Source organism: Xenopus laevis, chromosome 7S (assembly GCF_017654675.1).
Source record: "Xenopus laevis strain J_2021 chromosome 7S, Xenopus_laevis_v10.1, whole genome shotgun sequence".
Lineage (NCBI taxonomy): Eukaryota > Metazoa > Chordata > Amphibia > Anura > Pipidae > Xenopus > Xenopus laevis.
The window spans coordinates 97,607,233-97,623,780 of NC_054384.1; the positions used below are offsets into that span (position 1 = coordinate 97,607,233).

General features: G+C 38.3%; 1 protein-coding gene across 9 annotated transcripts in view; it reads left to right on the forward strand.

Annotated features, from left to right (window-relative positions):
• kcnc1.S (potassium channel, voltage gated Shaw related subfamily C, member 1 S homeolog) overlaps positions 1 to 11,445 on the forward strand; it is a 70,893-nt gene extending 59,448 nt beyond the window's left edge. The window contains exons 5-6 of one of the 9 annotated variants that reach the window (XR_005962755.1): positions 5,727 to 5,776; positions 9,766 to 9,807. Coding sequence is in view for 4 of the 9 variants with exons in the window: in NM_001085612.2 (NP_001079081.1) it covers positions 9,766 to 9,902 (137 nt within the window). In the remaining 5 variants the exon portion in view is untranslated. 9 annotated transcript variants of the gene reach the window in all.
• The last annotated feature ends 5,103 nt before the right edge of the window (positions 11,446 to 16,548 follow it).

Consider the following 16,548-nt stretch of genomic DNA (forward strand, 5'->3'; position numbering starts at 1 on the left):
TAAAATTTAATTTAATCCATGATCTCAGTATGACATTACAATGTTGGGACGCTGTTTTTTTGCACAAAGAAAGAAAATGTAATTCTAAGCAACTTTCCACATACACATACGTGAAAAAATGTGAATGATTTAAGAGTTATTTGTAAATGTAACAGCTATTGAAAGGGGTTACTCTGTTCCTTCCTACTCTCTGCAATGCTGGTTCTGGGTCTTGAAACTGTTAAAGGAGAACTAAAGCATAGTTAAAGAAGTAGCTAGAAATGTTGTACATTATGTTTTGGACTTCTGTACCAGCGCAAGGCAACCACAACCCTCACAATATACAGTACACATAGAATAGAAATGTCACAATATAAGGCTGATTAGTAATTAATACAGATAATTACTACATGGCAGCACAGAAACCAGTGCAATTAGCATCAGAATTTAATAATCAGCCCTGTAGCATCAGCTTATATTACAGACCAACCTCATTTTCTGCTGGATAATTAGTGACGAGCCCTAAGCTTAGCTTCTCAACAGCTGCTCAGAGCCCACTGAGCATGTGAGTGTCACAGACACTTTCCAAGATGGTGACCCCCTGTGACAAGTTTGAAGTCCTGGATCATTGCTGCTATTGACAAGCTGAAACTTTACGCTAGTGCAATAAGTTCAGTATATAAAATATGACAGTTTTAGCCATATGCAATTTCAGGGGTTAGTTCTCCTTTAACAGACCCGTTACACAAAGCATTAGAAGCAGAAGTAATACTAATATTGCTTTCAAGTGCAGTTACATTTTATAAATACCGTGAAACCACTGTAAATTTGTAATACATAATGGAAGCTTGCTTTAATGGTACTCTGTTTCATTATGTTTCACTTCAGCACTTGTATATATAGATACACATTTAAGCTGCTAATAAGGTTAAAAGGGAAACATTCTTTTAAAAGGCGAGATTTTCCTCATGGATAAATCATTTGCAAAGATGTGGGGCCTAAAATATGGCAAGAAAACATGGAAGACAACATCATGGGAAGGAATTACTAGTCCCACAGCACCCTAGAACATGAGTGATAGTAACGAAACCGATTCAATCCGTCAGAAAGTTATATAAGAAAATAGTAAATAGCAAATATTTTGTAAGTTTTAGAAAATTAACTCAAAGCTGCTGTTATGCATGTTATAGAGCTCTTATTTCTGATTAAAACAATAGGACTTGTCTCTTCTGGGAGATGTTTCTTTTAAAAGTTGAACATCAGTCATTTGTAGTGATAGCGAGAATTTCTTGTATACTTAAGGTATGAAGATCCAAATTACAGAAAGATCCATTATACGGAAAGCCCCAGGTCCCAAGCATTCTGGATAACAGGTCCCGAACCTGTATTGTATTTTTTTTTTTTTTTCTTTTTGGAAGGGGTACAGCAAATATTTCAAACATTTTTGGCTTACGCTCAAATTTCACTTCGGTACTGATTTAATCAGATAGATAGAATCTTTTGTGAAGTAGAAGGTATTCGCTAAATTCTAAAAATAGGAATTCTCTACAGCATGCAGAGGAAGGCTGGTGTCAGCATAAATCCAAAATAAAATGTTTTTTTAAACACATTTATACAAAAAATGCCCTCCTGTCTGATGTACAGTCAGTTCGCCTTGGTCATAAAGCCAGCATAGATGCAAGGTAATCATTCTGTACAAACTGTAGCTATAGAGGAAGCAGACACCTCAGCTGCAGTGTGGGTGGATGCAGGAAGTGGGCGTTGCAGAGGCAGGACATGGGTGGGGCAGAGGCAGGACAGGAAGTAGGCAGGAGGATGGGGATCGGAGTGCGCCAGGCCCTTCTGAAAATTTTTTTTGCAGGGGGGCCCTACGCACTCTAGTTACACCGCTGGTACCAACCCCCAAAACATCCATTATCTGCCTTCCTTAATTACACCTTACAGCAGAATATATGGGAACTGCGTAAATAAAGTAGTATGCGTGTATATTTAATTACAGACACTGTATAGAAACACGTGAGAGACTAGGACAAACATAACCTCAGCTCTAAACCCACAGAAACCATTCAACTGAAATTTATATTAAAACACTGTAGCTTTCAGGTAATAATGTTCTGAAGGTTTATTGCCCTGGTTTTCTTCTCTGGCTGAGAAACCGTCCTTGCTGACAAAATATAAAAATAGCCCCTGAATTACAAAATGCGCAGTAAAAAAAGTGAACCTCTTCCAAGTCAAGGCTGGAGCTATTTATATAAGTGCATTTTTTCTGGGTGGTAAAAAAAATTGGCAAGCATGTTCAGAAAATTAATTTTGCAATGTAATGCTGTACTCTTCATTAGCGAGTTATTACACTGCAAATGAAAATTGCCTCTATCTGTAATCATCTTTTATACAAGCTTGATATTGACTTCGTTTTATATGGGGGCAATGGGGTGGCAGCTGCTGTCTGATATTTTGGTTGGCTGCATTCCTAATTTAATGCAGATTATACACAGACAAAAAAAATCTGATTTGAGAAAGCGATCAAACAATCTATGGCTCTTGGAAAGATGAATTTCAAGTTCCTCTTAAAGGACACTTGGTTAAACTGACACCTGAAAATGCTTCATAACTTCACACGTTTCAACTAGGAATGCACCGAATCCAGGATTCGGTTCAGGACTTGGCCAAGCCTTTTTCAGCAGGATTCGGCCGAATCCTTCTGCCCAGCGGAACCGAATCATAATTTGTATATGCAAATTAGGGGTGGGGAGGGAAATCACGTGACTTTTTGTCACAAAACAAGGAAGTAAAAAATGTTTTCCCCCTCCCACCCCTAATTTGCATATGTAAATTAGGATTCAGGTTCGGTATTCGGTCAAATCTTTCGAAGCATTCTTAGTCAATTAGCAATGAACCACTCCAATTCTTGGCTTTTAGTCAAAATTTTAGAATGTCAGTTAGGTCCAAATTAAGCAAAGGTAAAGTTATAGGATGACATATTCTTCATATCTTTATTCTAAACAGGGTCGGACTGGGCCGGCGGGACATCAGGAAAAAACCTGGTGGGCCGCCGGCTATTATGGGCCCTGCCAGCCCATATCCACACACAGATTCGCTGGATTCTCCCTTTATAAAAGTGATTGTGGCAAAACATAGTGCGCAGTGGCAGTGGCGCAGCAGGGTTGGGTGGAGGGGGGCCCTGGACAGCAGCCCTGGTGGGCCCCGAGCCCCCCAGTCTGACCCTGATTCTAAATCATGTCATTTATCAGCAGGGCAGCCCACTTCCTTAACCCCAGGCAGTAGCCAAGTAGTTGTAGTTCCAAGAGTTTGCAGAACTACAGTTTCAAGCCACATTTAGATGTAGGCCTAGCCAATGGTTGATACCAGAGTTGGATTAAGACTTAACAGGGCCCTAGGCAGGGTAATGCTTTTAGATAAAAAAATACGTAGCAGGGTTTCAGTATTTGAAAATGGGTTTTTTTGCAAATTCCCAGCAATTATATATTGCCTCCTCGTCATTGGGCACCCCGTGAATTCATCAGGTATCAATGCAGAAAATTTTAAAAATTCTTCTGTAAAACAGTCTTTGAGATCCTCTAGGTAGTCTTTTTTTTGCAATTTGTCTGCAGAGATGCGTATCTCTCAAGTTTGTATTCAAAATGTCAAAACGGTTATTCATACTTTCATAGCACTGATTCTTTATTTTGAGCTCTGCAATAAGCAGGCCAGGATTTACTGTCCAGGAGCCCCTAGGCCATCCCCTCCACTTCCCCGTCTCCTTCTTCTCCCGACCCCTTCCCCTCGCCCCCTCCCCGAGATGACTTTGCCTCATGTCAGACTTTTGGCGATCAGAAGACTCAAATTTTGTGAGGGCATTTTTCCCATACTGAAAACCCTTTTTTTAGTAGCATTACAATGAGCAGCCCATCTTGTGCCAGATAGACTTTTTACTGAAAGATTTCCAGGAGCTTTGCAAATCTCATTTTTAAGTATGCTCCATCGATGAGTGGATGAAGAAAAAAAAACCATTGATGCACTCCAATAAATTAAAAAATGTAGCTGCTTTAAGACAGGATTCTGCAGCACTAAATTCAGTGAATGTGCAGAACAAGGCACATAATGTGCCAACTGATTGATTGCACGAATTCTAGCTTGCAATCCATTGTATCTACCAGACATATTGCTGGCGTTATCGTTGCTTTGGCCTCGGCAATCCTGAATATTCATTTTCAGTACAGATAAAAAGGAAACAGCATTTTCAAGGTGTTCTCCTGTTTGAGAATAGATTGGCACAAATCCCAGACCCATCTTTGTTGACGTATCGTAGTACAATTGCTTGCTGGTCAAGATGACTGAGATATGGTGTGGAATCGAAAACAAGAGAAAGATATTTGTCCAGGATTTACATAGTGGGCACCCCTAGGCCCGCTGCCCGCTTTTATTCACGCAGATTTTTATCGAGACCGAATCAATAGGGATTGGCGCACAGAAAATGTAGAAAACTACTGTATCTCCTGCGCATCCTCAGTGTTTCTGAACCAATGTGTGTGTGGTTGGGCAGCATGCCGCCCCCTAAAATCCTGCAGCCCAAGGCCCGGGCCACAAATCCGGTCCTGTATTTGCCACTGTATAGCTCTTGCATTATTGCATGAACAACTTTATTTCCCATTAGCTCTTAACCCTTTACAAAGCTGATTTTCACCCAAATTACTTATTGGGTTTTTTTTTGCTCAGTTCTTCTGCCTGGCTGCCCCCGCCCTCCATCACTCCCTTCAGAACCAGCCAATAGTGATGGGTGAATTTATTTGCCAGGCGCAAACTTGAGGCGAATTCCCGTGATTCGCCGCCAGCGAATAAATTCGCTTAACCGCAGTGAAAATTCGCCAGCATCAAAAAAAATGGATGCCGGCGTCCGTTTTTGACGAAATTGTGCCGGCGTCCAAAAAAACAGACACCGGCATCAAAAACTAGACGCCTGTCGCTGTTTCAGGAATTTTTCGCCATTTCGCAAATTTTTCGTCATTTCTGCGTGCATTCAACCCTTTTATAGCATCAGCCGGCCCTCCCTTACGTCACGTCATCAGCATGAGCATCCGTGACAGCAGCACGTGTATGGTGCTTCCACTTAATCGATGATGCAGACGCACTTGCCCACGTCATTGGTGCTAGGTAGTGGGTGAGATCCAGGGCCGGGCCCCTAAAGCTAAGCGGCCGTAAGCAAGTGCCTAGGGTGCCTAGTGGGTAATCCTGCCCTGGTTGATGGCCATGTTTAATTGCTTATAGCAATCTGAATAGCAATCTGAATAGCTATAATTAGCTTTGTACAGAGTAATTGCAGGCCCTTTGGCTTAAAGCGCCAGAAATGTTCAGTTCTTGTTTGATGCCTTGTCCATTTATTGTACAGTATGACTGACTTCCAGCTCTCTGCATGCTGTACTTGTACTCCATGTTAGGGTTTATATGCATGTGTTCTCAGTTTCTTAGTTTCATTGGAGTATTTGTTAATCCAGTCTACAGCCCTTTGTACTTCCAGTACCTGGAGCTTCCTGCCCCTTGTACTCTAGAAAGGCGTATCTCCAGGGGTTACACATCTACTGAGAAAGGTGATACTAATTCATTCAAATTGGCCATTTATCCAGGAAAAATTATACAAATAGCAACAAAAACAAATAAAAGTTCAAGACTTGGCTGTTGTAATGTTCATCTCTTAATGCTGATAATTAGTTCACTTTCTTTTTGTTTGTGTTTTATCTGTTGTCTCTCAGCTCTGATCAACCATTGAAGTTGATTTATACTTTCAACCCCTACATTTGAGGCAAGTCAGGTCCCTCAATGGCCGTGAAACTGTTTAAAGTATATTCGCTGTATGAAGTTTGCCCAGAACAACACATAATGGCGGAGGGCTCGTTGGGTAGATGTCACTACTGTGAGCACTATGTATTCTTCCCATACTGATACTAATATCAATCAAAACCTAAAATTAGCAATTTTAAAACTAATTTATCACCCATTTATTGAAATAATTGAAGATTAGGGTAAATCGACATACTGTAGATGCTGGCAAAAGACATAGCAGATTGCATTAAAGGCAAATAATCCCAGGCTACTGAATGTACATGGTTGTAATTTGCAGCCCTTCTTAAAGAATTCTGCTATATCCCCAATGGCCTATGTCTGGTTGGTGTCTTGTTTATGAGGAAGCTCAATGATCAAACTTTGGAGGAAGGAAACCTAGATATCAATAGGTCCTACCTAAATATTAAATGGCACAAGGCCTATCATTAACTGATTTAAGTTACATGTAGCTAAACTGAACTATTGATCTCCATGAAAGTCATGTTTATCTGTGGAGAGATAACACACATAACTAAAATGACATTTTTCCTCGAAAGTGTGGAATTTTGGCACGTATGCAAATCTGTTACTAGAAATTATGGGTGGGAGTCTGTTTACTTTCTCAGTAGGTGGAGGCTACATGTGTTCACAGAAAGACAAATTCAATCAGCCCACCACGATTATGTCCTGCTACTAGATCCATGTTTGCATATCTGTAGGCACAGGGGATGTTCCATAAGCTCCTGTGTTTGATGTCTCAGTCCCCTAGGATGATTTAATCCCATATTCCATAGATTTCATTCTAAATGGTAGCATTTGCAACATGGTCAGTGTGAGTATGTCATCAAACATCTGTCCATGGCTTTGCTGCTGGGGAGGAAAACTGTAAGCCTCAAGAGCCATATGAGGCCAGGTATTATATAGTCCTGGACTTTTATGGGCCTTGATTGCCTGCTGCATGCTTGCTTCTTCTCCATGCTTTCTTTCCCTTGAGGTAGCACTGAGCAATGCCAAACCCAGAGACAAATGTTATGTTTTCTGAAGCAGTCCATACTGATCTTAAGACTGAACAGCAATACATTATATAGCAAAGGAATGGTGGCAGAGTCTATTCTGCCAGTGGTTGAGATGAGATCCCATGTTTCAACAACCAAACTATTTTTTATGGTATATGAAAGCGTGCTTGAAACCAAATGGTGTGTTCGCAGTGCTTTACAATGTAAGGTCTATTTGCTAAATGATGTTCATAAATAGACAAATGTTTTGTTTTCATTGTAAACACAGGTTGCAACGGCAGCTTGTTGGGGGGGGGTGATCTTCATTATCATTTTAGTGGCATGAAATATGCTCCTACAATAGATAATAGTAATTAAAAGGTGTTGCCTGATTCATTCTAACGTAAATTGTGGGTTGCGAGGAGCTTCCAAGGTTTAATTTGGGTCCTCTCCCTTAAAAATGTTATAAAACACTGATTTAATAAAGGGAATTATATTGTAATTGACACAAGGTACAGAAGCCCAATGCAACCCATTGGATGTTTGCTTACAACAAGTCACAGAATATTAAATACTCTCTGCTGATTAGTTGTTATAAATAACTAGAACTGGAGCAAAGTCTGCACCTGTTACCATAATAATCCCTTTTGGAGTTATGTAATAAAAGGTGCAAAGTTTGCTACTGGTCTTGTATCCCATAGCAACCAATCATCAGAGAGCATTTACTGGTGTACCTTTTTTATTGTTCACCAGAAATGAAATTCATTTCTGTATAATGACTTTGATAAAGGCTTCCAATAACATCATGGTAGAAAATATATTTGTACTTGGCTTGCTTGGTAAATGACATGGAATGCCTTATGTTTTGCATCTCTGATCAGAGCAAATGTCTTGTCTTTACTCTAAGCCAGGATTGTTCACCTGTGTCCCTGCAGCTGCTGCTAAACTGTCACTTCCATTCTTGGAATGCTGGGAGTTGTGGTGTAACAACTGCTGAAAGGCCACCAGTTGGACATCTTGCTCTAAACAAAATCTCAGGGTTTCCATTACAGAATTAAACATACAGACTGATAGCCACAAAACTGGAACAAAAGCTGAGATTAGCCAAAACACTAAAGTTGGGCCCCTGGGGAATGCATGACTGAGTGCAATGCCTAGACAACAGCAGGTTGGTTGTCCACTTTGTGGCCTTCCTTCATTTCCTTAAACACTAAACCAGCATCCATGATGCAAAATGTGATGCTTGTACCTGGTGCAGCCAGCACACAAAATGGTTAAACCAGTCTACCAATAAAAAGAAAGTGTGGAGATTTTGGTTGATCTCAGCTCAGTTTTGAAGGCCTTGTCCAGCATCGCCTTCGATTTGAATTTGGTTCTAACTTTCTACTTGGTCTCCACCATTTCCTGTAGTGGCGGAATGGTGAAGAACTAAATGTTCCCTGAAGAGCAGGCCTACGTGTAATTGCTTGTGCTGCTATCTTCGATCTGTTTGCATGGAGCTGTCTTTGTAATTTAACTGTGCTTTGGCTGCTCAGAGGCATCACAGCTCAAACATATCTCTCCTAACCCACAATCCGCAGGGCTATACAGCTTGGTATTTCTAAATCCCTTTTTTAATGAAAATAAAAATATTTGTAGAAAAATCTTCAAGAATACCATTTATGAATAATTTCAATGATACACATCAAATAAAATGAGAAAGTTTGAGTCTTTTTTAGCTGTAAAGAGGCAGCCTTCCATCCTTTGGTGCTGTCCAAACTAATGCCCACACTGTGGTCTTCCAGCTGATGGGCCTCCAGCTAAATATCCCTGCTCAGTTATTCTATAAAATATATTTATGGAGTGTGTCTTCTAGCTTCATATTGCAGAAGCATAAGTGGTACATTTTAGTTTAGCATAGTCATTTCCTGAGAGATTGGGTCCTGTATTCACCAAGGATACAAGGGGTACAGTATTTATTCACTGTCCTCTGCATTATCTTGTTCCAACACAGGACCTCTCTTTAGCACTGAAATCTATATTACTCATTGATTATGATGGGCGAATTTGTCCCATTTAGTTTCGCCGAAAAATTTGCGAATTTCCCGCGAAATTTGCAAAACATCGAAAAATTTTAGAAACGCAAATTTTGACAATTTGGACACCTATTTTGTCCAATTCCATTAAAGTCAATGGGCGTGCGTTTAATTGTTGTCGGCTTCGAAATTGTCACTGACGACCAAATTGAAACTGGCGTCTAAATTTTTGCTGCAGTTTCGCAAATGTATTCACCGGCGTCAAAACGCGGAAATTCGCTGCAAATTTGCGCCTGGCGAATAAATTCGCCCATCACTACTCATTGAGGTTCCCTGGCACTCATATACATCATCTCTGTCCAGATGCAGCATTCCTTGTCCCATTTCAATTGCAGTTCTGTCTCTGTATTTGTATATACAGTATATATTTAGGGAATCCAAAATTATTGAGTTGTGAAGACTAGTGATGGGCGAAAAATTCACGAAACGCCGATTCGCCCCTCACTAGTGAAGACCACACATCCATAGAAAAATGTAGGTAGCTTATTAGATATACTTGAATTATCTGGAAACATTTTCAATGCATCAATGGACTCAACAAAATTCAGTAGGGTTGTAGAACATAAATATTCTCCACTGGAGAGATTTTTTAATACTTGGAACAAAGTTCCATGAGAAGTAGCAAAGGCCATGAAGAATTTAAACATACTTAGGCTAAGCATAAATAAAGATGAAAGTATGAGCATTGCATTAGTCTTCTGAGATGAATAAAAAGATCACCTAGGCACACATATTAACTGTGGAAAGATATGCAGCTCGTCTTGTCTCTGAGTAGCCATTTTCTTTTTTTGGCTGTTAATGTATGAATTAAGTAGCCCAGACCACAAGTTCTGGACAACAAAAAAGTTGCACTTCATAATCTTTTTTTTTCTTTTTCCATTTATCTCATGGATATCAAGGTTATGAAAAATCCCGGAGTCTAAACAGCATAGCTGGCATGAGTGGAAATATGCTCAGACTGTCTCCTATCTCCACCCCATTTGGGTCACCATCTGCAGTGAGACGCCCACGGTCTCCCATTCCCTCCATCTTATAGCATGGACTCAACCAACTGATAAGGGGAACATTAACTAGTAAATACAATAAAAACAAACAGACATCAACAATGGCAAGAGAACAAAATAAGAGACTTTAACAAATTCTATTATTTTTTAAGTGGTTGATGAAAAATATAGATTATATGCAGATATATTTAAAAAAAAAAGTTTGGCTTTTAAAAAAAAAAAAGACAAGGAAAAAAAGAAAAAAAAATTTTTTGCACTTTGCTGAGAAATATATATATAAAATTAAAAAAAAAAAAAAGACTTTTATGACTCCCCCTGCTGATCCGAATTGGTGTGCTCCAGGAAGAAGCTGAATGCGGAGTTGACAAAATAAGCTCTTCCGGTAAAGAAGCAAAAAAACACCAAAGGAGGTTTTACTGGGGACAAGGGCGATACGAGGGTAACGTTTTTTTAAAAAAAAAATAGTGTTATTTACTGTTATTTAGGATTTCCTTCGAGAAAAAATAAGAAGGCAAAAGGAAGAATGCTAACTGTTCACATGTCTAAATCTAGATATATAAATATTTATATATATTTCTGAAAGTATATATAAATATAGAGGTATAGATATTTAAAAAAAAAAAAATGCAATGGTATGATTCTCCAATACATAACTCTTCCTTTTAGGTAAACCCTCCTGTTTACTCTTATCCCTTTCCTTTTTTTATGGATTCTTTGATCTCTTTCTTATGGATATGCATTTATCTTTCCCCTTCAGACCTCACCACCATACCCAGGATCTCAAGAGCCATATATGTGAAACAATACATATATATAATGTAATATATATATCTTTATATATATGTATTTGTATCCCACATGACCATTAAGTATATAAATAACACACAAACACATTTCCCTTGCCTCCCTTCTGTGCATGTTCTACCTTTTTGCAAGCAATAAAAAAAATCCACTTAACTGCATGTCAAGTGAATTTAAAACTGTATTCATTGTAGCTTAGCACAGTCACTTTCCCTTAGCTGGCTAATTATGTTTGGTGCATGGCTCTCTCAGTCGTTGGATGATTAGTTTGTATCAGTTCACTTCTCTCTCTTCCACTATATCTTCTCTTTTCTCACCCTCTTCCCTTCCTTCTTTCTCCTCTCCTCTCCTCTTTTTCTTTTTTTTTTCCTTTTCTTTATTTTGTTCTTCCTCATACAGAAAATTATAAGGAGAGTCCTGTCCTTGTCCGATATATGCAGGCGGAAGCTGTCACTGTGAATTAATTGATTCCCTCCCATACACGCAGTCTGCTTCAGATACCTTGATTTAAGAACAAAACAAAGCAAGCTTGAAATTAAGTCAAATTTAAAAAAAAAAAAAAACAAGGTAATGAAAAAAAAAATAAATAGATAAAAAGTGGAATATAATATAAAGCAGAGGGAAGAGATGTTCGTACCATGAAGATTGGAACACATTCTGATCTCCAGTCAACACAGGGTGGAATAATTGTTTCCAAGAAGTCTTCTTGCTACAGGTTTTTGGAGATAAACTGGATTCTGCTCTCTTTTTATTTTCAAAAATTGAGGTTCCATACAAGTGGCTTGCACTCGAGAGAAATGAAGATGATGATGATCTGGACTATTTGGAAACAGGTGATTGCTTTGGATGCACCTGTGCATTAGAAAGAAAAATAACAATACAAGAATACAAGAGACTGTAAGGGAAGTTATAACAAAACAAAAAAAAAAGTTAAAATACTATTTAAAGGTTGCATTTTCCTAGCCAGCATGTGTTTGCATGTTATACTGTAACAATGATATTTAATGTTATATGCAAAAAAAATATATTTTCCTTCCAGACTGCAAAATCTAAAAAAAAATGTAAAACAATTTAGCCAGCCATTCAATGAATACCTTAAAGACACTATTTCTAATGGGAGGAGTACCTGTGCAGGGTTGTTTTTGCATTGGACGTATACCCGAAAGCGGTTTATTTAATTGTATGTAAACTTGGCTGTTCTATTTGAATGACTGTTTCATAGATGCATTTCCAAGAACGAGGGCCATGTTTGCGGCACCTGGGTTATTTTTAATATCTATTGAATGACATAATCACCCCAATATTTTGAACTTTGGGTCACAGAGAAATTCTCCAACGCATTTTGATTTAATGGGTTGGTGACCTTTCCTGTGTGCTAAAATGTTTTTCTCTATCACAGATCTTGAAGGATGGGACTTAAAATGGATTTTGGGTTACTGCCGGTTTGTTTTAAGGGCTTGGGCGCCAATAAGTGGTGCCGTCCTTTCAGAGTCATCAGAAGAAGGAGAGATGGAAGGAAATAAAAATGCCTGCCATGTTGTCTGCATCTATACTGGGCTACACAAACAGAAGCCAGTCAGTAGATGAGAAGTGGCAAGGTAAACAAGTGATGCTTATAGTAACTGTAGTGGGTTTATAGTAAAGAATCAGAATTTCCTTTTCATTTAGAAATCATTAACATATGACCTTAACAAAATCGGAGCACTTTATATATGAGGGCAAACAAATAGATTTTTCTTATTAAAATATTTTAGAATTTACACGAGAAAAATCCAGAAGAAGTAAATTAGCAATGTTTCAGTTCTAACTCTTAGTCAAGCAGTGATACTAAGGCTACATAATAGGCCATTGCCCTCAACTTGCTGACCATGGGAATTCTGACTATATCAACCCTAAAAACATGGCATTCCATTGACACTGGAGATTACAATTTATATCTTAAGGTGGCCATATACTAATAGATCCACTCGTTTAGCAAGGTCACCAAACGAGCAGATCTTAACCCGTTATGCCCACTTATGGCTTGGTGATATCGAGTGAATCCAACCGTTCGGCTCTGGGGCAGAACGATCAGATTATAATGCTGCGAATGGGCGGCGACAGGTCGAGGGACCGAATCAACTAGCCGATGTGGTCCTGGATCGCAGAAAAAAAATCAAACTTGCCCGATCGATATCTGGTCTGATAACGATAGGGATGACTCTTCGGGAGCCCCCACACATGGGGGTATATTTATCAAAGAGTGAAGTTCCGCCACTAGAGTGAAATTCTGCCACTCTCCATTCATTTCTATGAGATTTTTATAGGCGTATTTATCAAAGGTTGAACTTTCACTTTCACCAATTGATAAATACGCCTTTCAAAATCCCATAGAAATGAATGGAGAGCTGCGGAATTTCACTGTAGTGGCGGAACTTCACTCTTTGATAAATTTACCCCATGGACAGATAAGCTGTGGAATTGGTCTAAAGGACCGATATCGGCATCTTTAATCTGCACGTGTATGGCCACCTTTAGAGACATCATCAAAAGAAAACACCTTGAAATTAATAGAACTGCTTAAACAAAGTGGTAGTAATAACAATATCCAGTAGATTTTACAAAACCAACAGAGAAAAAAATGAAGCTGTCCACCTTGGCTGGGTAACCTTGATCGTCCCTTCTCAGACACGGTTCCCTCAATAATATAGTATAATATACCAACAGCTTGTAAGATGTGCCACAAACTATCTTTAGATATACAGTAGGTGAATCTTCTCATTGGCTGCTGAGGGATGAGTTATACCTCCAGGCACAATAAACACATACATATGCAAAGCACATTTTGTGCTCTAGATAATGTTGTGGCTAAAAATATAAACTAATTAGGTAAAGTGTCTTTCCCTTTCATCTGATTCCCGACCAGCATGCTGATTATTGTCTCTATGCTGAACTGCTAATTATAGATATTTTCAGTTTTCTGAGAAAATGGCACCTTTTTATGTGTTTGTGATACATAGACCCACTTAAAAAATATATTTTCAGAGGTAGAGCATAAATAAATGCAATCCAGGTATGGGACCCACTATCCAGAATGCTCGGGATCTGGGGCTTCTTGATAATGGATCTTTCTATAATGTGGATCTTCCCACCTAAAGTCTAATAGAAAATGATGTAAACATTAAAGAAATCCAATTTTGCTTCCAATAAGGATTAATTATATTTTAGTTTTGATCAAGTAATAGGTAGTTTTTTTATTATTACAAAACAAATGGAAATAATTTTAAAAAAATCTGGATTACTTGGATAAAATGGAGTCTATGGGAGATGGGCTTTCTGTAATTCGGATCCCATAACGGATCCTATACATGTGTCGGAGTGCTACTGCTAAATTGAGATATTTGTAATATTCAGGGATATAGTGCACTCTTACTTACTAGGGACATATATTAACTATAGACGCAGGTTCTTTCAGATTTAATTTATAAAAATGCTACCATATATAATGTATCAGCGTTTTAAGTAATTCTTCTTTTAAAACAACCCAGAATGAGCAAAGTGTTATTATAGATCTTTTGCTCACTCAAAGCCACTTGTAGAGCTTGGATATTTACAATGCCTCTAGTGCAGAAGTGAAAAACTGTGCCAAACTAGGCCCTTATTTTAATAGCTCTCAAATGTCAGATGACTTTGGGACAGAAGCCTATCCCCTGTCCACAACAATGTCACATTCACATGACATAGGCTGCTTTAAGAAGAGGTGGGTTTGCTGTGCCTTTGATAATCCAAGTTTTAAAAAAATAAATTGCCCCAAGTTTGAATTCACACCAATTCTAAATGATTAACTGGGACTTATTAGGTCATACCTCTAATCTGCACAAACCCCATCAAATTTTTCCAACTTGTTTTAAAGTCCACATATAGGGTAGAGGAAAAGCATATTTATTCTTGAGGGATTTGATACAGAATGTGATGGGTTTTTAAAGAACAATTACATATCACTAAAGCACATTTGTACACCCTTGCCCACAAGGAATATCCCCACCTATTTATATATAGATAGATATATATCTTCTATCTCAAACAGATAACAAGGACGAGAGTCACATCTTAATGTGCCCAATGAACCTTCTCTTTTGCGTATTTGCACTTAAACATACAAGTTGGATATTCCATATTCCATTTATTGGCAGGAGTAACCATTCCAATTATCCAATACCATCAGATTATCCAAAATGATCAAATAAAATCAGCAGAAGTCTATCAGAATTTTACAGAGCAACGTGGCATATCGCAATATTATGTTTAAATGCAAATGTGGAGAAAAGGAGTGTTTTGTGGAACTTGAGAGCTATGGCCCCATACATTACTGATGATAAATGAAACATTACACGTATTTACTTTATATTTTCAGTTAAGATAAAATTTATCCAATGTCCCATTAGATACATTTTTATTTTTTATAGTTTTATGTCCCTTGCCTGATAATATCCAGTTCACACATTTTGGCCTGTTTCATGGTTTGAATTTCCAGATATTCATATTCTTTATCAGGGAGGTTGGCTCCTTAGATGTGCAACCAGCATAGATAAACAATATTTCCAGCATTCTCATATGACAACTGAGTGGTAGTTCAGCCATAACTGTATGACCACATGCTGAGATTCCGTGCAGTAAGGGATTCCCACTTATCTTAAAACAACTGAAAGTGGCATGGCATTTAGAAAGAAGGAACCTTCTCCCAAGAGGTAGAAGTATTTCTTCTAGTATGCAACTTATTCTATGCAACTCTGAACTTGGTACTCCTCTCTCCTTCTTCCAAATGAAAACAAACCCCCAGTAATGAACTAAAATCACTTCGATGGGCTGAGCATCTGGTGTTTTTATGTGCATGTATTATATGACTTTCCTGGCCAGAACAATATCATTGCTTGATAAGATAGTCCTGGCTATTACTGCACATTACCTTTTTTTTTCCTCCTGTTTTGGATTCACCATGGCAATTTAAATGCATCCAACTTGAGATGGTGAAAAAAAAAGCATAGTTACATTAAAGAGTAGTTTTATTTTCCTCGGTTTCTTTTTTCCCTTAGCAAACCCTGTGAAAATGGTCTTTACTACAGCGATATCATGGTTAAATCTATAGCACTTGAATTGAAGAGTGTGCTGAATTACAAAGCTTTGTTATGGAAAAAAAATGTGATAATTGCCGAGTACTTCACAATAATAATTGCCTGGGATTAAATGGTGAATATACCCTATTTATAAGTAGAAATTATCAACCGCTGATCTCTCTTACATAGACATTATTATTATAACTGGAGAACATGGTTTACTATAGGCACAGAAAATGTGATTAAGGCTCATTTATACAAATGAGTGGGTGCTAGCGTATTGCTTATTAGCTCCAGAGCTTTCACCGGAACAGTCTATTCATGAATTACAAGGGATGCTGCTGCAGTTTTTAATTCTTTTGAAAATGCCACACCACATGTAAGCAATATGGCAGCATCCAACTCATTTGTGTAAAGGCAATGGTCTATTACAGAGTAAGCTATGACTTTATTCTTACCTATTATATTTGTTTTAAGGGAAATTAATGGTTGACATCATTGGTGGGCATCTTTTCTTTCAATCTGCGCTCTAGCAGACACAAATCAAGTTCAAACCTCCTCTAAATGTAAATGATCTGAATCTGACAGCATTGGACATCCAGACGTGGATATGTCCTGAATTATGCCTTAAAAAACACAGCTGACCTATTATGAACATCTGCTAATGTTCACTTTCATTCAAATCAAAGAAAAACACCTGAAGCCCCGCTTGGAATGGAAACATTGTATAACTACTACAGGGATGATTTTATTCCTTTTCATTTGTGGATCCCTTTCATGGCCT